Source organism: Camarhynchus parvulus, chromosome Z (genome assembly GCF_901933205.1).
Source record: "Camarhynchus parvulus chromosome Z, STF_HiC, whole genome shotgun sequence".
NCBI lineage: Eukaryota > Metazoa > Chordata > Aves > Passeriformes > Thraupidae > Camarhynchus > Camarhynchus parvulus.
In genome coordinates this window covers 49,481,344-49,504,443 of record NC_044601.1, presented here as the reverse complement: position 1 = coordinate 49,504,443, position 23,100 = coordinate 49,481,344, and the positions used below count along the sequence as shown (strand labels likewise).

Below are 23,100 nucleotides of genomic sequence, written 5' to 3'. Positions count from 1 at the left end.
AAAATTAAGACCTTAGAATGCAACTATTTTATTTTTCATTGCATTTGATTTATTTGTATCAGAGTTCCATCTTCTTTTTACACTTCTTGAAATCTAAAAGCTTTCTGAATTACTCTAGCATGTAATCACTCTGATTTTTACTATATACTATTTAAGATCATACATAATTATATCTGAAATATGAATACAAAATACATGGAAGTGATTCACTAGGTTCTATTTCCTCTCAAAAATAAAAATATTTGCTCATTATGCAAAACAAAACCAAGAAAAAACCACCTCCCTCAGAAAAAAAAAATTCCACAAATGCTATGCAAAATTATACAAAAGATACATTACTTTAATCACTATTTCAATTTTTCTGCAGTGAATGCAGAAAAAAAAATAGGTTACATACAAAGCAGTACAGAATTTGTTCTGGAAAGCAGAAATCACAATTAAAAGATCCTAATCAAAATAAGAGCATATTTTTACCTGCTGCTACTTAAACAAAACAAAAAAGAATAAATAGTATCCTTAAATAACAATGAGACTTGTCTTCTATTAAAGTACAGTTGCCTACACCAAACTGCAAAGGGAGAGACACAAATGCCTTTATCAGGATCACAGGATTACAGTGCAGGTTATGTTGAATTTATCAGAGTAACAGTGAAATAGAAGCAAACAAATAGGCACATATGCAGGCTTTGAAACTACCTATTAAAATTGTCAGTTCTCATCTTAATTAAGTATAATAAATCAAACCAGCTAAAAAGCAGAGTCTCATATTGCTGGAATCTGCAAGAACCTGTTTTCAGAGAAATACTATTACACTAGTTGACGGTCTGGCTTGAAATTCTTACAAAAACATTTTACATGGTTAACAATACATTTTTCATTCTCTTTTTTTCTCTGCAATCTTATGAATTCTTTTCAATTATTAAAGTATAAAATGTTCAATAGGATTAATCTTTTCTACTGCAATGCTTTGTATTGGCAATTATGAAGTGAAAATAACAGTAGAAGCAAGTGATTTGCAGATCTTACTTTTCCAAATTCTTAATCTAAACTTTAATAATCTGATATATTTAAGACAACCCATCTATTAATTTTCCTCCTTTTAAGGTTACCTACCAAATATATTATTTTGCAACTAGCCTCTAGACATATATATGCTAAGAACAAGAAAGCTACAAGAAATAAAATAAACACAATACTTATAATGACCATACCTAGTAATAAGAACCGCATTATCATGGTGGGCAATCCCATTTTCTGGAATGGTGTTTCCATCACTTTGGTGGGAGAGAATGGATTTCTGCCACTTACAGAAGCTATCGAGGGACTTGTCTGCATGGTGGTTTATCTCCAAGTTTGGCTGCAATACAACATGCATACCAGAAATGTTCCAAACAAATTACTAAGGTCAGTTGTTAAGCCTTTTGAAAACTAAAATGGGACTATAATTAGAAGCAGTGGTTTCTAGGAATAAAATCTTCTTGCCAAATTTTATTTCTGTAAAATCTGACCCCAAGTTCAGCTGTGTATTACTGAACCATCATTCTTTCTGCTCCAACTTTAAAAATTATTTTGTCAATATAGAAAAAACAAAAAAAAAAAAATCAAAATACAGATCTAAAAATAAAACTGACATCCCCAAAGGTGTAATAATAGTCACCTGAAGTAAGAATACATATCTTTGAGATGATACGCGAGGAATATTCTTTTGAACTGCTTCATCTTGATTAAAGAAGTGAAAAATTACGTGATAGGTTTTGAACTCAGAGGCAGCCACTTCAATCTATAATTAAATAATTCTACATTATATAATAATGTAACTTGTATTTCACAAGGTATAAAGCTTAGCACAACAGCTCTTACCTGATCTTCAGTGAGGACAATCAAACGTGTCACTATAATATTCACAACGTTTCCTAGACTGGAATCACGATAAAGTTTGGCAACCTGACCTCCAGAAAATAAGAAAAGGCACAAAGTCAGACAAGAAACACTACTTGCTTCCTAAATGGTTAAAAATTAGCCCAATTTCCTCACGTAGTTCCATAATGTAAATTACGTCACCTAAATACAAGTTATTTTTTGACCAAAAAAAATGACCATTCTGTTAAAAAAACCCACTTTTTGAGTCACGCTTTTCAGGTGAAATTGTTTATACCTTGTTTCATATTTCATCCAGCACAATGACCATTTAGAGTGTCGATGTAAGCAGAATAGAACTGTATAATCTGAATGTAAGTCTTTGAATTCAAAGTTAAAGACAACAATTTAAAAGTGATCACAACACACTTCTTGATATTTTACCAAAATGCTAAGATTTCCAGTATTTAAACTATTCATTTCTGCAAGCTAGTACTTATATTAAAGCATCATTCATGGCAATAAATAAACACTTGACAGGTCCATTATCATTTCAGTACATAGGCATTGATACGAACACAGAGAAGGATGAAACTTACAATATTCATTACACTCAAAATGTAGTGTTCAATGTCTTTGCGACCGTGGTATCCCACCATCATTTTGTCTGCTACTACCAGCGTTTCCACAAACCGTTCAAGGCTCACAGATCTCTTCTGTCGACTATGACTACTTCCTGTGCCATTGACTGGATGTGAAGCTGGAAAAGCAGATGCATCATTCATCCACCAAGGTTTGCCGCTTCTTGTGAGGTCTTCTAGGAACCAAAATAATTAAAATACTTGAGAAAGAGTCACTAGTAAAACTCACTCAAATGCAGCTGGTTTATGCTGAGATTGCCATCTCCAAGTTTCTAGCAAATAAGTCTTTCTTGAGGCAAAGAAAAACTAAATTTTCTAAATTTTCTTTATTTTCTAAATTATTTTTAACTAACTTATATATTGAAAAGGCAACTTTGAGCACCAATAATCTCAACTCTCCCTAAATTTGAATTAGAATGATAAAGCAAAAATCCACTCTTAATATATCTGATTTTGCACATTCATGTTACTATTAAAGATTAGTTATAATTAACCACAAGAACATGTCAAATTTTAAGAATAAGAACAAAACAGCTGTAACCTCTGGGAAAAAATACTAGAAACTAAAAATTCAAAATTAATGTAAAAGTTATCAAATTACTAAGGATTAAACATGCTCATAAAACACTAAAAAGCTTTTTCCCTCCTGCAAAAGTCTGTAATTTTTAGGCAATTAGGCTTACATGCTTAAAATGAATAAATTTTCACTTCAGAAATTTTCACTTATCATATTATATTTTATCTACCTTGTGAATTAACTGTAATAGAAAGTTTTAAATGGCCTGACAAGGGATACTTGCCATAGTTATTTCAACACAAATTTCAGTCCAAACATGTTGATTCTGGGGTTTTATTCAGGTAAATATATAGAAAAATATTTCTTGTGTGCAAGAAATAAATTATTAAAAATCCAAAGAGCTGTAATTATTGGCAAAACAAACATTACAAGATGCCTTTGAATTCTAATTCCTGTCCTTCCTACAAAGGAAGGGAAGGATGGATTCAATTTTTTGGCTTTTTTAGTGTGCATCATATCCCTTTTCCATAAGAGCCAGCAAAGATCTCAAGCTAAAGTTTAGCAAAGTATATTGTTAGTCTGGTTTTATCTAAATAGGATTTCAAAATATCTAAGTGATTCTTGGTATTTACAGATGAGCACAACAACATTGATAGATACATTTATAGCTGTCTGCACAGGACTGCTCAAATGAGTAATTTTCTTGCATCATTACTTCTACTAAAACAGGGTCAGCTAAGGATGAGTAGAGATAAAACCAGTACCTCCCATAAAAAAAGAATGCTTTATGCAAGTCAGCTAAGCACACTGATTTCAAAGAGAAAAACTACACCACAAAGAATGTATGTTCAGGTCAAAACCAAGAATACAAACCTTCAGCATTCCTACTGTTGCAGTGCTTCATATTTTTTGAGGCTATGGTATTGGCTCTAAAAGGCGCATATTTTAGAAAAGCCAAAAAATTTAAGTAAACCTGGTAGTTATAAAAACACCAGTAACAAAATGGTCTCATTCTCCAATGGTTATAATTCATTCTAAAAAAACCCTGTACAGAGTATTAAAGCCTGGTTTGGATTCTATAATGACTACTAAGCTTTCTCCTGTTTTTCACCTCTATTCTAGAAAACTCAAAGTTGCTTGAATTGTTTGAAGACTTTCATCACACTTAAACAGCGTCTTAGAAATGTCTGGAATTTTCTCTGACAGCTACTGTACTAAATTTTTTTAAAATTCATTCTTTTTCAAATAACAAATGCTGATGGTTTTTTATGCTCTTGGAGTGCTAAAAGTATTTTAGAAAGTACTGCTTCCACATTAGTTCAAAATTTTCACTCAAAATTCATGCAAACTATTCTAATGATTTAAAAACTACTGATTTCAAACATAAAACTTTCAGAGAAAAAAAATATTATTTTGGAATCATCATCATACTATCTTTCAAACAAAGGTCTCAGAGGGCTCCATAACAACAACCATATCTCATTTTCTCATCAGATGAGAGCCTTAGGCTTCAGCTGATCTCAAAATTGTATAACTGCTAAAATATATCAATAAATAAAGATATACGATTTATTTAGTGAAAATAGTTATGTGGCAACTTACATAATTCTTTCAACACATTCATAAGTTAAAAAAGAAAAAAATTAAACTCTAGTAACATTGAATATAATTATAAGGAAGTAAAAAAAGGTAAAAATAAATGGAAAAATAAAGAAAACAACCCCACAGAAAAATACTACAATTTATCCCAAAATAATTATTGCAGAAATGTGAAATTAGGTTTTAAACTGCAACTGAAAAGAAATCCAAACCCATGTAGACATGGAGTTCACAACTACTGTACACAAGTTTTCCTAAGTCAGTCATCTAAGATATTGGATGGTGGTCAAGGTAGAAAGAAAGAAGCACAAATAGAAAATTTTCTTAAAATGTAATAGCAAACTTATGTTAAATGCAACTATGAAAATATTTTGAAACAAAATATTATGCTGTTTTTTTCTAAATATTTTAGCACATTATTTCATGCTTCTAACAAGCTTTTATTCCATATTTTAGAATATACCACCTGTAAATCTGACATGAGTGAAATCACTACATAAATCAAAAAAATAGTAGAACTATCCAGAAATAATCTGCCACTCTGCAGCTTTGATATGTCAATTTTTGTTGTTTCTCAATCCTATACAAATACAGCATTTTGCAAGATAATCCAGTGGTCTCAAAGCCCATTGAAGCAACTGAAATTTGGCAGTGGAAAACTTCTTACCAAGGCCAAAGTGATTTCAGCTATATTAAAAAAACATAATTAATTGGTGACAACACATGCATGAAACACAAATGAATCATTTTATATTTTGAACATTTTAATGTTTAAATGCTTAAAATCTAATTTACATTATGAAAATGTATCCTGTGCTCCCATCCGATTCCTCATGCCTCTCCAATTCTCCTCTTGCATTACCTCCCATAACTCTACCATTGATTATGATTATATCACTTACTGATCCCAATCAATTCTGATCATGTTCTGATCATGTTTTCACCAAATTCTGTACTCCACTTTCTATTCTATTATTGTCATTCTTCTCAGAAAGGTCAGAAACTACACTGCCCTTGTCTCTATCAACACTTCAAAATCCTGACTACTTCCCTGGTGGAGAAGAGGTACAAAATAAACTAGGTTACAGTAGGGGAAACTTGACAAACAATGAATAGTGGCACAGTTTCTCAAGCAGATTCCGCCCTGCATAGAGTGCTAGGAAAACTGTTCTGAAGGTAAAGTTAAAATCAGTCTCCAGACAAAATAAATCATATACTGCCAAAAGGTACTCACAGCTTTGTGACGTTTGCATTTTAAAAGACAAAATTGGACTGTTCAAAACTTCCAAAACCAGTCAAATTCCCTAAACATCACTGAATACCTGGTTTTAATCCTTGGGTGTGAAAGCTGCAAAACTGAAAACTAATATTTGACTTTATTTTTTAGCTTTTTTTTTTTTTAGGTATTTCAGGATGCTTTGTAAGCTATTTCCCTTTAAGATAAAGCTGCAACAGTGGTCAGAAAATGAGTTTAAAAGGCTTTGGTACCCATGAGGGTAAAACAGAAAGTCATCTGGAAAAGCAAGACCTTGCAGTCTTGGCAGAGAGTGAATTTTTTTAGACATTTTAATGGAGTGGAAATAGTATACAGAACAACAGGAAAATGAGAAACTGAGATGAATGAGCATCATAATATTCTCAGGCTTGTAAAAAGCAGTACTTTAGCACTTCAATAATTAAGAACTTCAGGCTGTGAAAGCTGAGGGAATGCACAGGAGCTTCCAAGAAAAAAGGTACCATCAGTTATACTAAGTAATAAATGCTAAATATTATATAATGTTTTACAAAAAATGCATGCAAGATGTATAGCTCTGATCAACCTGTAATACATGTAACAGATACCACCAGAATAACTGAACACAACCTGACAAAAGCAGCTGCCTCTGCCTCATGGCTTGGAGGAGAATGACTTCTAAGCATTACTCTAGAAGATAAGATCCAACAGAGGCCAAGATCCTTTCTTTTTGTAGGGATATAATAATGGTAAAAATTACATGTCCCTACATTTCAAAACCTTCCACTTATTTCAAGTGGCTTAAGTGAGAGCTCTCCCAGAAAAATGAACATATACTAGTACCCTTATTTCACAATCAGTTAGCAGGCAGTAACATTTAAGAGATTTGGTTTGCAATACTATATGCATGCATATTGGAAAGTGCTCTCAAACTGAAATAGAAGTTACACACATGAAGACTGACATTCCATAAACACAATTAACTGAAACACTCAAGAAAAAGCTATCTCCCAAGAATGGATCTTGCAGACAATCTGTACTGTAAGCTTAGACAGCTGGTGCCACTAAACATTATAAACTCCAAAAGAAGCTAAAATAAATCACATCAATAAACAATTATATTATTTTATTTTAAGATTAGTTATTGTCAGTCTGCCCCATGCACTGAATCTCATGGAATACAATTGCTTAGGATTGAACTTTTAAGAATAAGCTATTACTGAAATATAAACACTGACAAGGTTAAAACATTTTTCTAGCATGTTAAAAAACTACTTTTATGCTGTAAAAGAACTTGTCAGATTTACTTCATGCTGTCTTCAAGAAGTTAGTTTTCAGTTTTATCAAGGGTTATGTCAGAGTACTCAAAACCTATATCTGTAGAGGTTAAAACTACTTTACAAAGAAAATATCTCTCCATCAAAACTATATAATCCTGCCTATAAGGCACAGGTAAATCACATACTTGACTGTAATGGAATAATGTCAACCAACTGGACCAAAAAACAGCACCAAAACACTACAAACCTCCATAGACAAGAGAGATGTGGACTCAGTTCCAAATGTATTGATAATCATAATGCTGACATATTTATTGCATATCAAGTTTCTTCAAATGAGATTGAACACATACTAAACACCGAGCTGTAACATAGTAATTCAAGTATGCTTTCCTGTTGGGAAATGAAGTACATTTATTCATATTTTGAGGAAGCCTGTGCTCATTTCTACCACTGTACACAATATAGGCATTAAACAAGACTTATCACTGCTGTCTTAGTTTTTGAAATACACTGTATTCTCAATCTGAATCTGAAAAATAAAGAAAAAAAATCAAAACTACTTCTCAACAAGACATTACATTACCCAGAATGAAGATTCTCATAGCTACATTCTTCACCATGTCTTAAATGTGAAACAAGCAAGATCTTAAAATACATCTCAAGTTATCATTTTTAAAAGGAATGACACTCATTCTTGTTTACCTGAGACTCCACAGTGACTGTGATCATAGAGGTGCTGCTGGTGCATGGTAGATTTTTTGTATATAACATGAGGATGACCATTCTCATAATTATAGTTACTAGAATCTTCTGTTATATTTCTTAAAGGCTCAATAAAATATTCATCATCTTCTGTAGCAATGACTCCATGCTTAAAGAAGCAAATAAGAAAACAAAAGCTTACAATAGACAATATGGAACTACCATCACAGAGCTTAGCTTTAAAAAACATTCTCTGTGGAGAAATCCACGGCTAGAAGCTAACACATAAAACACTGCATGAGCCAGCTCTCATCTGCTGATTTAGTATGAGCAGAGTAGGTGCCTATAAACAATACAGTGAGAAAAAATAAAACTATCATTGTCCTGTTTCTGGAGAACTTTCACCTTTTTTTGGTAGATGCAGTTGGAAAAAAGAGATAGTCTCAGAATATTACAAATAATCTCTTCACTGAGATGTTCTAAAATGACATGATTGATATCCATTAAAAATTACACCAAACCAAAATGCTATACACAGCAAGTCCAATATCCCTCTGTGATGCTACACTGCTAGATGCTTATAGCCAAATACTTCATCAAAGACAAACACAAGGAAGGATTAATTTTAGAACACATATTCAAAGAAACCATTTTTATTTTACATCCAGACACAATCCCAAAACTGAGCCAGTTAACAGAAATCAAATTATTTCTATTAACTTAAGTTACACTGTCTACAAAGCATTTATTCCATAAAAACTGTTACCATAAATCTAGCAAACAAGGCAGACTGTACTAGACCTCATTCTCCATAACAAATGAATATTTTTTTCCTCATACTGCAGTGCAGAATAGTAGATATTCTATTCTCATAACTTCCACATTTGTGAACTCAGCTTCTTCCAAACAGGAAGTGGTTTATGGAAGAAAGGGGAGATTTCAGGCCAACTATGCAATTTCCTGAACCTTCAGCAATTAAAACTGAACTTTAGCAGAAAATCCAGGTTTTGGATCCTTTCAGATATAGAAATACTGGGGAATAAGCCCTGACAGACTCTATGCCGATGTTCACTAAATAAAAAGTTCTGATACCCATATGTAGAAAATTCTGAATGTACAAACTTTCTACACAGGGAAGAGCTACTCATCAGAGAGAAGCTTGGAAGCAGAAACTTCTACATTCATATCCTGACTTGATGAATCACAGATTTCTACCACACCTTTTATCTGTGAAACAAGTACTGCACATGAAACTTTTTTTAAGAGCTCTATGATCAGTCATAAGACCATTTGCTCCGTTTCTGCTATAAAAATCCTAAAGCTGTTTTCAAAGATCAGAGCTTGTCTTTGTACTCTTGGTCAAAGCTCTTGTCCTGCTACTGTTTTGTACATAAAATGCCAACAGTTCTTTACTTCTGAAACAACATATAAAACTAACAAAATAAAAAAATCATATGTAATACATCAGAAACAAGGGTTTTCCAAATAGAACTCTATTATAAATGGTGAAAATATATGTATGAACAGACTGCAGTGTTCAATTACTCCTTCTTTACATTGTGAATGCAAAAATAAGTGTTTCTCTTCTGTGGTATTTTTTGTTATGAACTCAATTATTAACTCAGAAGGCAACATCAGGGTCTAAATTCACCTGGAAGATGCCAGTATCTAATTCCTCTTACAAGAATGCCTTCTTGTAACTTGAAGTCTAAGATGTTACTAGAAAATAAATCATTTATTGGTATACTGCCGCTTAAACAGAATTGAAAATATAAAACAAATTGTAACTGGGCTTGCCATATGTGCAGAAAGAACCTTGACAGTTTGGACTGCATCCAGTCTGCATGTCAGACATCTGGGTTCAAGTGAATCCTGAGCCATTGTAAGCTCTGGTATTATGTTCCCACAGGAAGAGAGTCCTGTGGAGTGGTTTTGGCCAACACCATCAGGCTGTCTGCCTCATGCCAAGCCCGAGAAGACAGAGATACCATCCAATCAGTGGCACTGTCTCTGAGACAGAGTGGGTCGTAACTTAAATTCCTCCAGAGCATACATGCTTCCTGTCTGTACTCGAGTCCAGCCATGTTTGCAAGTCTAATCATAAATGAGATTATTATATCAGATAGTGAAACTGATAAATATAAGTGGCAAGACTACCTCAACAGAACTAAGTCAATTCAAATAGCATAAACTCTTAATTGCAGGACTAATTCTCTACACAAATTGCATATTTGCTCCTGCAAATAACTAAAGAATATCTGCCAACAGTGGTCACAGTTCCTTCAGGTACCAGTAGTGACAATGGTAAGGACAGCATCACCACTTTTTCCAATTCCTAGCTGATATCTGATGTCATTTGCCCAAATGCTAGGGTGCTTAAGAAAAGACATTTCAATAACACTTAGTTAAGGAACTACAAATAAATTTTAACACAGATCTACAAAAAGGAAGTGAAAACCTGTGTGGTCAGTTGCTGCAGTCAGACAAGTGATTCAATTAGCACTGGAAACACAACAACCCTGCATATGCCCTTTCCATAAGCCTGGCCTAGGTAGACCATTTTAAGCCTAACAGTATTTTTGCTTGCAAACAAAATTGTTCTTCCAGTGCTAAATTAATGCAATGGTCTTGATGAACCACAGTTATTCAACAGTGAAATGACTGATTTTTAAGAAGCACTCTAAATACTACAACTAAAAAGTACCTTGGTGATGGTCAGCATATATTCTAAGTTTCAAAAATTCATTTGGCTAGACATACTGGTATTGTTTATGTATTCAGCAAATCCTGATTAATACATATTAATATACTATTATACCCAAACCAACATTCTGGATACCAGCTTTGATTTATAATCCACTATCTGAGGAAAACAGAACTTCATTTGAAAAAGGAGTTTGAAATAATGTCCATTTAAAGCATTAAATAATATGAATTAATAAAATTAATTAATTTTCATTTTCTTTTTAAGCATTGCTATTGTATTTTAAGAGTTCATAAATTAAACTTTTGCTCCAAAGCATCAGAAATATCATTAAGACATAAGAATGACCAGAAAAGGTTTTGACATAATACCATGGATATAAGAAAAAAGCTGAATGCACCAAGTATGTTACTACAAGGAACATTCCCAAGATTATTATCTAAAACAGATTGTTTGAGGTCCTGTGTTATCCAATCTCACTACAGACTGCCAACTCATACTAACATATACAAGGTCTGGTTCCAGCAGTTTGACATGCTCAGACAAATCTGTGAATCTACATGGAGTTCCCCTGAATTTGTGAAAAATAATCTTTTTCTGTCAGGCTGTCCAGCCAGGGCCTTAACCTCCTTCAGATGGGGGACATCCATCAGTTGCAAAAACAAACTGAATTATGGGGGACAAGTAAGCACATGCCTTTTCCACACAGCACTATAGTTTCACAATTTTTCCATACCTTGAATCCCTTTAGGCTTTATGTTTATCCATCTTTAATATAAAGTACTAGTAATGGAAACTTCTGAAAACGAGTCAGTGTTGTTCAGTATGTCAACAGCTGGCTATACTACCGAGGAAGAAGATTGCATTAACTTACTGTGCTCTCAAAGATTTAAAAAATAGTGATCTGGCCTGAGACAGCACATCATGGAATCTAACAAAAACTTAAAACCTTAAAACTAGGATAGGGACAGTTTGTATATAATTTTCTAAATACTGATGTACTGCAAAAACATATGAGTATCAAAGATAGCCCTAAAGACTCTCATGCAGAATAATTTCACATACAGCCAAAAATATCACAGTATATGTAAACTATGATCTACAAAAGTAGATGCATTCTTTAGCGTAAAAATGGCTTTCAAATGAACTAACTGTTAAGAAAAATATTAGTAATTTATAAATATATGTATTTAGGAATAAACAAAGCAAACATTAAGTCTTCCAGCAAAATAATTCCCCACTGAAAAAGTAAGCTCATGCTCAATCCACAGACACCTACCTGTTTCTTCTTTATCATTTCTGTTTGGATGGAGATAACTGTGCTGTCCAGCACAAACATTATGCAATGCATGAACTTCACATATATGGAAATACTGCATGTTTTACATTAACCATTTACTTGGGACCACAGTAGCCTCAAAATAGTTCCTACTACAGACCTTTTCAGCCCAAAATTACAAGATTTTCTACCATGCAAAACTTGTTTGAGCACTCAGTTGTGAGCTTTGACACATGGCAGAGGACAAAGATGAGTCAAAATACAAAAAGTTTGGGTTTTGCTTGATTCCATTATTGAAGGCTCCAGAACTTCTCTGAGATATGCTCCTCCCAAAGTCAGTCCATGGAGTCCTCCCAAACTCCATTCCCCCAAGGTGAAGTTCCTCCCTCTTCAGCTATTCTACCACCATTTCTTTTCCTCTTTCCTTCAGTATGAAATAGTCAGCTTAGAAAATGCCTCAGTCTGGCTGCCTTGTACCCAACATCCAAAGTTCCTAAAATGCTGCTCATTGTAGGCTCTTTCATGATACACCCAACCTACAATTCATCCACAAGTGTAGCATCCACTACAGTAAACATGAGCTTGGAAGACAGCAAGCTTGTGGACAAGACCTTCAATTTCCTCACATGAATGCTCCCTGGATTATAGAGCCTAACTCACAACATCAGACAATTTATAGCATAATCAGGACCCAGCAGATGGAAGCTCTTGGACTGAAACTTCAGTAAGTAGCAGCCTGTAATTCTAGGGCACTTGGTAATGAGAAATATAGAGGGAGAGGCTAAAACAAGAAACAGTGATAGGAAAATCAACTGACTGCTTGTCACTTTTATTATAATGAAACTGAGAGAAAGCCCTCCTCACATTTATCTCAAATGTAAGTGTTCTTCAAAGACATACAACATATGTTATTTAAATCATGTTCTCACATAACCACTCTGAATAACTAATAAGAATAATTCAAGACATTGAATAAGGGGAAGAAATTTAACCTATTTGTCAACAGTGAAACCTAACAGGACAACCGGAGTAAATATATTGCATACATTTTTTTTGTGAGCAACATTCACTATTAAATATTACTTACTACCTGCTTAAGAGGTAAAGTTAAAATACCATGACTGGCTTTAACACAGAGGTTAATCAAGGACCATTAGACTATGACTGGCAGTCATTTACAGACCAGCAATCAAACTGGAAAATACAACAAATGCCTTAAGTACAATGCATTCTGAGCTATTGCTAACTCTAAAACAAGTAATATTGTCTTCAATATTCACTGCCAATTACTTTATTAAACATGTTCAAACCAGCAGCTGTATAACAAAACATTCATTAGTAGGAAGCGTCATTTAAAAATAACTTTGTGATGCATTTATCTGAATGAAGTGGTAACTCCCATACACTGTGCTCTGGAAGGCATTGCCAACACTGAAGTTTCCATACAGTAGAGGAGGTACCAAGTCAAGACTACTGCTGCACCCTCTGCAGGATTTATGCCTCTGAGATAGAGCCATGTGTCACCCTGCTGATGTTTCTGGAGCAACACAAGAGCCTCACATGCTTGTGACCAAATCGTTCTAAGAGATGCAGTGTACACCTGATGCGTGAAGTCCCGAGTAAAGAGGCACGACCATGAAGAATTTGTGTGCCCAAAAGACTAGATTAAGGCTGCCTTAACACCTGAAAGACACACATAAGGACTGACAACGACCACAGCCACTGATGATGATGATTTAAGTGGGAAATACTCTACACAGAAGTTAACTTACAAACACAAAGCTAAATCATACTGACACCTAGAACCACATGCAGCCTCACTGCAGCAAAATGGACAGCCTGAGGGCAAAGGGAAAATATGCAAAATGTCACCTCATGGTGTTGGGCACAGAAATAAAAAAAACAAAGATTCTGCTTCTTCATTACATCTTCCATGCTTTTTAGAAGAAAAGAAGTGCCATAAGGAGCAACAGATGGGAAAAGACGATGGGAAAATACAGGCTTTTTTTGTGCTTCATCCCACCTTTATTTTCCTAACATCAAAGGAAAACAAGCGTCAGCTATGGCAAGAGCAGGACTTCTTGGCTCCCTCCCTAAGCCAAGGTAAAAGAGAAACTGAAATGGGATCACCATGGCACTTATTGCAGTCTCCATGGGGACCAACTGGTCTGTGCATCAATTAGCATGCAGCAATTAGCATAAAGAGGCTAGCAGCCTCTTTTAAAGAAATGAGTCCTGAAAGAAGGGACTTTGTCTCCATCATATTTTTAGCTTAAAAGAACTCAAGCAAAGATGGAGTATACTAGCTTTGAAGATTGAATGTGACCAAAAAAAAATGCTATTACATGGAACCTGCAATCAAAGAGAAATTTGTACTAAATTCAGACCTACCTGCTATATGTCTACATGAACCAAACCGTAACACCACATTCAATGGAACATCATTTTAACTTCATTTCTTTGAAAGTGTTCACTTAGCGCTGGAAATCCCCATTAAATATTTTTCTTCAGTAACACTCTGAAATGTTAAACTAGCCTGTATCAGGCATATCACATGTAATTGGGTGTAATGCAACCTATCTGGGTCTGGAACAGCTGGCCTTTTTTTTGAAAGTAACATCTCAAGAGGCATTGTTCAATAGTGCTTCCAAGGACAAATGGGAATTAGTTTAGCAAGTCTGTGTAATTTTTTTTAAACTTAGCAATTATCTAGATCACCTATTCCTAACAAGGCCGACCAGCATTCTACCATAATAAAAACCAGAATGAGAAACCATAATATATATGTGTATTTTTACTACAGAAAACACTGGTTCTTGATTTAATGCTTCATAGTCATGCCTTTCTATTTTAGTATTTTGTTACTCAATAGTCTGCTTTTTTACTTTTTTGTGTTCATTTTCAATTTCTTTTTCCATGCATGTACTACTCTCATGTGATCAGAAGATCACCAGTAAGAGAAGAGATGAGAATAAGTTAGGTAAGAACTTCTAATCCTACTTCTAAATGCAAAAGTTTAGGATTTGTAAACAAAATCTTTCTGGTAAAAAAGTTATAGAATTATTTTCTAATGCTGTTACTTGCTAAAGACTTTTCACTTTTTGTATTCACAGCAATGATGATGTCTACACCAAGCAATTCCTCTTCTTTCACTTACTTAGTTTTTAAACCCAAATACTCAAAAGTGGGTGTTCAGTCCAATCAACATCTCTCTGCAGAGATTCAGTACCCTGGAGGATCCAATGTTTCCTCCTCCCTGCCCCTTGAGCTTGGAAGGCTCTTATAACTGTAAAGATCTGAGCATAGACATAATCCTGCAATCCTAGCATAGACACTATGAACACTACAGAGGTTGCCTGCTAGAAGACTGCAGAATTGAGTCTCAGTACTTATATTAAGCTCAAGAAACTGACACCTACTTTTCCCCAAGACTTAGATCAGGTTTTAGGGGGTTTCTACACCTTCCTGTCTACTTGCTTCCCACAGGGACTCAAAAAACTGCAAGATACGCCAATTTAATCGTTCTTCTGTAATTTAAAAGGGACAAGCACACTATTATACTATAGCATGTAATAATGACTTACCAGACCATTGCAGTTGCTTAAGGCCACTTTAGTTGTACTGTGTTGGTCTTGCAAATATCCTGTGTAATGACAGTGGTCTAGGAAATCATGCTTCCATTGCGGTCCATCTTTCCCCCAGTACTCTACTGTAAAATGTCTGGACACCAAATCTGTGTTGAGAGTCAGGTTTAAATGAAAGTGCTTGCCATAGGCAGAAAGTTTAAAAAATAATTTAGATGCTGCCAGTTCTTGGTCATAAGGGTCTGTGCTCCTCCTCCTTCTTGAGGGTTTAGGATTTTTCACAGTAAAGCTGAGGAAGGCTCCATTTTGGTCAACCCTTATTGGGATTGTTAGTTGGTAGTGTTCAAGGTAAGACAGGAATTCCTCTTTGTAATCAATCACAAGGTAAGACAGTCCAGGGAGTGGGCATAGAAGAGAAGAAAATATAACAGGAAACAAAAAGTAGCATAAACATAGACCATTTTTGGGTAAATTTCATCACTCTCATGAGTAAAAGTCACCTTCAGGTAAGTGCACAATGCAGCATTTTACAAAATAAAATAAAACATTCTTTTCTTTCTTTGTAAGTCAAGAAAATGTGATTGATTTCCTATTAATTTGCTTACCACTTTGGAAAAAGAAAAGCTGTTTAATACCGATATTTTCCTATCAACCAAAAATATGTAAATAATTGGGGCTAACTTAAGAAGGGCATATTTTTCCCAGTGCTACCATTCAAAGACAAAAGCTATAAAATCCACTTGCAAGAATACAAACAGTGGTAATGAAAAGGATTATATTGTAAAAACAAGATTATATTCTTACTTCCTAGCCTAAAAGCATGTTAATTTTATCATGGCAAGTCTCTCAAATATTATAAAGTACATTTTACAAGATTTAATTTGCAAGGCTTTCCTACAGTTAAAAGTAGACAGAGAGAAATTAGAATAAGGAAATTTTATCTGTATGACAATTAATCATGATAATACTAAGAGCAGAGCCCAGATGAGCTCATGAATTATATAAACACGGTTTAGAAAATACTACACAAATACAACGCAAAAATACATGCTTCTTGCCAGCTACAGAGATCAGACCCCTACCTTGAGAACTGTATGAAAGCCTGCTGTTACTGAGAAATTCCGATGAAACCATGACTAGGCTCAAAATCCATGTCCACGTCTTCCAAAAAATTTCCATAATTTAGAAAAAACAGAAAGTTCTTTTTTCTTTCTCCTTGGAGAGCTACCTGTGCGCTATAGAGTTAACTTCACTCCAGAATCGCACCATAACAGGTATATTTATTTTATGCTACTTTCAAATTAACTGTAGGATGTTCCACTTTCTGGACAGGTACTTTCTTCCATAGCTGCAGTCATTTTCTCAATTCAAAGCAAGTATTTGTAAGATTCCTTAAGATATGAGACAGATGTTAGATTGGATAGTTACTGAAATTGTTCCATTTCTTTTCCTGAAAAACAGAAGAACATGAGTCAAGGCAAATTCTTTCTATTAAAATAGATCTATGCTGCAAAATATTAGGCCATGACAGTGAATACACAGGGCAATATTTTGAAATAATATTCAGTATCAATTTTATGGTCACATCCAAGGTCACAATCTTACAGAAAGAAAAAAAGAGAAAAAGAGTTACCATTAACCTCAAAAAGCAGATCCATATAGCCTATGATGCACTTATTAACTTCATGTTATTTTTATGAATTCTTACAGCTATTTAGTGTTTCTTGTAGCTCAAATATTGTGTTCAGACTCGTTCCATCTATAATCAATGCTACACACTCATTTATTTCAACTGTTAATAACACATCCCAATATACTGGTAGATAAAGTAAGAACCTGGAAAGGAATTCAGAGTAGTTATCTGATCTTTCTGAAGCATGTATTTTGTTATTACTAGGGCCAGGGTCCTGCTTATGCAGGCAGAATTCCCATTCACTTAGATAGGAATGCTGCATGTTAGAATACTAAAGAACAAATTTCAGTATCTAAAGCTATTCATCATACACATTCTAATATTTCAAATATTTGTTGTCAGGCTTTTTTTTTCATTTACAACACTAGTGCAACAATAGTCTTTATTTTACTAGAGTTGCAGCTCTAGGTGCAGCCAGGGATTAAATGGAAGATCTGTGCAGTCAACTAACAATCCAGTACCATGGGATACCAAACTATGTGTTGTGTCAGCTGGTACTCATCAGTGCACTTAAACACTCTCAGCACACCTGTGCACAAACTGCTGAAGCAGACAATGGAGAAAAAGAACACCTAAGAAGAGGAGCTTGTTTAAAAACCAATTTCCACAAGCATACAGAGTCACTTACACACGCACCAGATATATCTACCTTTCTAAAATTCTGGGAATGATTTACAACATTCATTCAGACAGGTAATAGAGCTGGAGCTAGTGGATTATTTATGAAGGTTTTATAAAGAGCTGTAACATAAAATATTAAGAAAAAATCATCACCCAAATCCTATTTACCAACATTGCAATGAATATTTAGATAACATCTTAGCCAGTTTCAATCCCGTTTAATTACTGATGGGCAAATGAGGTTAATCTGACCTTTTAAAAATATTTGAAGGCAGCATGCAGGATTTATTCAGGTCTGTAGGGAGACTAAAAGATACTTTGCAAACATGCTTTGTGCTTAGTAGTATTTTTTTCCTGGGGAAGCATAAAGACTTTGTGATGCTATTTACATGTGGCAAGGCCTCAAAGCACATTAATAAAAAAGTTCTCCGTTTGCATTGCTATGTAAAACCTTTATTTCCGAGCTAATATTTAGTTACATTTCTTAGAATTTTGCAAGTTTTGAAGATACATAATTAACCCCATATTCCTTCAGCTACATTAGTACAGTAAGTAATGTGCCTTATTTGTAATCTGAGAATGTATAGTTTCAAATTCTTGTCACTGAATCTTGCTTTATCCTGGTTTGCTAATGAGCTGGTTTCTTTTCCTTGTGTGCGCAGTTATAATCTGATACAAGCATCTCTGGACACTTCCTGATAAGCAGTTCAACCTATTTGGTTTATCTCATTCTGTATAATCCAGTTTCCAGATGACTGAATACTTCTGCAGTTTTTCTCTGAATCGCTTCCAATTTGCCAGCATCCCTTTTTATCTGCAGGCACTGGAACTGGGAACTGTAGTCCAGTAATGGCTTGTTACCACCATATATAGAGGTAATATTGCCTTACAGCTTCTACTTAGCCAAAATATCCTAACAGGGAGCTCATGTTCAGACTGTTAGGCTGATAAAAAAGTTATCCTAGAATTAGGATCTCCTGAAACTGTAGTACCTAAGGAGCTAGATAGCTCAGAATACTGGACGTAAATTAACAGTACCCATTATTTAGTATCATTATTTATTATTTATCCACCAGTGGCCCACATGATGGACCATAACCATATGTTAGCCAACAGTATCAAACAGTCACTCATGTCTAGTGTTCCTGCAGAGGTCTCTGAAGTGGTCTCCCTCATTTCAAGCTTCACATAAGACCAATCCCCCTTCATATCAAGCATTCTGAAAGTTTCAGCAAATTTTTTACCTCTTCTTCATGAATATTTATTGCCAGCTTGACCATGGATACGAGCTGACCATATAAAGCTATATTAATGTTTCCAATTAAAGAGTGGTAATGGATGTGAATGATAAAGCACTCAGATAACTTCAAGATAAAATACTCTAAGTATGACGTTTGGTAGGAACATCAAAGTCTGGACTCTATGCCCTTTTTGTCTTATTTGCACCTTCTTTGGCAGCCTATTTTCATGGCAGGCTGTAGATTGTTGTTAAGATGCAAGATTTGGTCAATACTAAGCTTACAACAAGAAGCTTCTAGTGTATCATGTGGTGAGCTACACATTCACCCACTGGTTAACTAACATAGGTGTGGCTCCGTGTCCTCAAGCATCACCTAAAACCACAGATCCCATCTAACTCTAAGAGCTCTGCCAAACAGGAAAGTAATAGTACAAGATGTTTTCTGACGCCAATGATGAAACAGCTGCATGGCAGTGGCATTTCTGTGAAGGCACAGGTAACCACGGCAGTCCTGTCTGCGGTGTCATGAGGTTCCCACCCAGTGACACTGTGAGGAGAAAAAAGGCCACAGTTATTGTGAGGTGGAAGTCCTATGTGAGGTGGCTGAGGGAGCTGGGGGTGTTCAGCCTGGAGAAAAGGCGGCTCAGGGATGACCTTATCACTCTTTACAACTGAAAGCATAGCCAGGTGGGGGTCGGTCTCTTCTCCCAGGCAACAAGTGACAGGAGAGAACATAACCTCAAGCTGCAGCAGGGGTAGTTTACCTTGGACATAAGGAACAATATCTTCAAGGAAAGTGTGATTAGACATTGGAACAGGGTGCTCAGAAAGGTGGTGGTCACAGTCCCTGGAGGTATTTAAGGAAAGCCTGGATGGCACTGGTCTAGTGCCATGGTCTTGTTGACAGGGTAGTGTTCGGTCATTGGTTGGACTCAATGACCACAGAGGTCCTCTTCAACCTATATGATTCCGTGATAAAGTGGACTACGAAGAGGCGACTAGCCAAACCGCTCAGAGCAGCCACCATGGGAGCCTCCATCTAAACAAAGGCGCCTTGGGCAACTAAGGCATCACTTAACCTGAAAATAGCTCAAGATTTACTACAAGGCAGCATGTGAGACCGATGTCCCGGGACAACCGGCACACCAGGGGCGTCCACCGCAGAACCGAGGGGTTCCGGCGCGCTCGGCGGCGGCGGCAGCGCCGAGCTCTCCCGTTAGCGGCCGCGGCACCAGAAAACCCACGGCACCGCAGCGCCGGACCGCAGCGCCCGCACCGCTGCTACGCCTCGGGGCGGGGTCGAGGAGAGCGAAGACCGGGAAAGGGACCCGACGGGCGGGACAGGGGGTTGTCCTCCCCGCCCCCGCCCCGGCGGCTCGGCCCCGCCGCCTTCCCGCCCTCGGCGGCCGGGCCGAGCGGGCGGCGGGAGCCCGCGGTGAGGCGCGGGCAGGGGCGGCCGGGCGCCCGCCCGGCACTACGAGTGGTTGCTAAGGAAATGGAGAGGGCGGCGGGAGGGGACGGGGCGGGGGACGGGCATCAATCACACAAATTCAATTACAGGTATCGCGGCTGGCCGTGAAAAACTTCGCAGAGCTTCAAAAGCCGGGGATTAGCCGTGCCCCCGGGAGCTTCCCCGGGCGAGAACTGCGACGCGCAGACCGCGCCGGGAAGAGCTCCGTGAAAAAGAAAGGGGGCCGGGAGTGGCGGGGAGAGGGGCACGTACAAAGGGAAAAGATCGAACCCTCCTCCCCGGGAATTAACCAGAAGCCGAGGCGTGAGGAGTAAAATTACTGCTGTGCGGGCCCCCGGTACGACGGGGCCGCCACCGTGTGACCCCCCACCGCCAGCCCCCAGGCTCCCCGCCGGCCGTGCCGAGGGGCAGCTGTCACTGCATCTACCGAAAAAGCAACACCCAGCCCCCCAAAACGAAAAGTCAACAGGCTAGGAAAATACATGGCTACACACACAGTTAAACACGTACACACATGCACATTATCTGTACACGTCTGCACACACAGAGAGTTAAAAACACTGGTACTGAAGAAAATTAGAAGTCACCAGACACACATCCCTCAAAAAAAAATTGAGAAGGAAAAAAAAAAAAAAAAAAATCCGTCCTCCCTAGAGAGGCTGAAGGGGAGAGTCTGGTTGCTGTGGTGGAGCTGATCCTAAAGTTAACTTTCAGCAGCCCATTTCCAGACAGCAGCGCTGAATCTATTTGGATAAAACGCGTGTGACCCAGACACTTGGCGTTTGGCCCAAACGCTTGCACCGGCAGCCCAAATAAAAACAAGAGTCTGACTCTCTCCCTCTCTCTCCCCTCTCTTGTACAACAATGAAAGAAAGTAGCGAAGAGAAATCCGCACACACATCGCCGTGGAGCGAGAGCCCACTTACCTCCTCCCACCAAACAAAGTCCCTTTGAACCCTGGGCGACTGCGGAGACAGACATACACCGACAAACACGAGTCCGCGGGGTTAAGAGTCTGGCAAATCCCAAGCGGCTCGAAGTAAATCAAAACCACACGCTTCCATCTTCCTGATGAGCCCAGCGAGAGCCCGACATCGCCGCCAGCATCGCTGCGGGACGGCGGCCGCTCCGACCCTCCAAGCCCCGGTACAAAGTGTGCACTTGTCTGACCGCGGCAGCGGACGCCGCCGGACACGGCACGGCCGAGAGCGGGGCGTCCTCGGCTCAGCAGCAATCCGGAATAGCCCTGGGTTGTCGGTGGGGTTTGGGGGCTGCTTTGGGTTTCATCTGTTGTTTGGTTTTGTTTTTCCTTTTCTGCTTCTACCAACGACTGAGTATTCAAAGTATAAAAAATCTTTTTTAAAGTGCACTAGTCGAGATGGTACTTCATCAATCACCTCTCTTATCGGTTGAAAAATCCTCGCACCCCCTTCCCCTATCTCAAGGTTTCTCTCTTGAAATTACTCCAAAGGCACCTCGCCTAATGCAATATAAATCTCCCCCCGCTCCCCAAAGCCCTGCACGCACCATTATTCTGGACACAAGAAAAGCAAAAAGTTTCATTGAATAGCGTGAAATCTTCCTTACCGTTTTCATCTTCAATTTCTGATATAAAGTAAGTTTCAAACAATAGAGATTGCACAGGACGATTCCCGTATTCCTCTCTGCTTTTCCCCTCTCTGCAAGCAACCATCAGGGTTCTATTCTCCAACAGAATAAAATTCTCTAGCCTTCCTAAAGGGGTTTTTAGAAAACGGGTTGGCTTGGCAGGAGGAAGGATGCCATCAATTCACCGAAGCTATCACCCTGCACATTTTGTCTTTCCAACAAAAAAGGGGGGGAGAGGAGGAAGGAGGGAAAAACAGGCTTATATTGGGGTGGGGGTGGGTGCCCTCCTCTTGAGCAGCCTCCTCTGTGCAAAATACCATGTGAAAATCATCTGAGTTGGGGGAGGGGGGACCGGGAGACAGAAAGGGGGGGAAAGAGAGGGGGAGCAGAGGGGAAGCAGGCAGAGCAGGAAGAACTCAGGAAAGTTTGGTTGAAGTAGCCCCAGACCTCCTCTGGCTGCCGGCGCCGGGCCAAGCCGAGCGCGGCGGCAGTGGGGGAGCCTTGGCAGCCTCGCCCGGGGGACGGCGCGGGGCCCGCTGACGTCAGCCTGCAGATGTGCCCCGCACCGCCGCGCATGCGCGCCCGTCACGTGGCGGCGGGGGGGGCAGGGGCGCAGCCGGGGGCGCGGGCGCGGGAGGGGCAGCGGGACCCTCGCGCGGAGCCTCCTGAGGGGAGCGCGGCCCGGCCCGGCCCGGCCGGGGGAGCCGCAGCTGCCGCCGCGGGGTGCCGGCGGCAGGCGCCGGGCACGGGCGCTGCCGGTGGGCGGCGAGCTGGGGCGACCCCCTGCTGCCATGGTCCTGCTGCCGTCGCGCTGCTCGTCCCGCGCCCCGTTAGAGGCGTTAATAAAAGGAAAGCTCTTAAACACCATTCCTAGCGGAACGCAGGCAGTGTCTGAAGCCCGCGCGGCCAGCGGCAGCCGAGCCAGCGTCGTGCCGAGGCCGGGGGTCCCAGGCCTGCTCGCACAGCGCTTTCAGTTTCATTTGCGGCGGGGGTCGGTGTCGCCTCCCTGCGGGGCAGGGCAGGAGGGTGCGCATGGAGTGGGCAGCTGGCGGCCTGCGAACCGCCCC

General features: G+C 38.5%; 1 protein-coding gene across 3 annotated transcripts in view; it reads right to left on the bottom strand.

The window, feature by feature from the left end:
- The window catches only part of ADAMTS6 (ADAM metallopeptidase with thrombospondin type 1 motif 6), a 145,859-nt gene extending 123,293 nt beyond the window's left edge, over positions 1–22,566 (bottom strand). Inside the window, exons 1-7 of one of the 3 annotated variants that reach the window (XM_030968773.1) lie at positions 22,013–22,566; positions 16,483–16,850; positions 15,401–15,765; positions 7,834–8,002; positions 2,457–2,674; positions 1,861–1,944; positions 1,212–1,357 (exon numbers count right to left, since the gene is read on the bottom strand). In XM_030968773.1, coding sequence (XP_030824633.1) covers positions 1,212–1,357; positions 1,861–1,944; positions 2,457–2,674; positions 7,834–8,002; positions 15,401–15,765; positions 16,483–16,579 — 1,079 coding nt within the window. In that variant the 5' untranslated portion in view covers positions 16,580–16,850; positions 22,013–22,566. The remainder of the gene's footprint in view (positions 1–1,211; positions 1,358–1,860; positions 1,945–2,456; positions 2,675–7,833; positions 8,003–15,400; positions 15,766–16,482; positions 16,851–22,012) is intronic. The other 2 variants (XM_030968774.1, XM_030968775.1) reach the window with 2 other exon arrangements.
- Between the last annotated feature and the right edge of the window lie 534 nt (positions 22,567–23,100).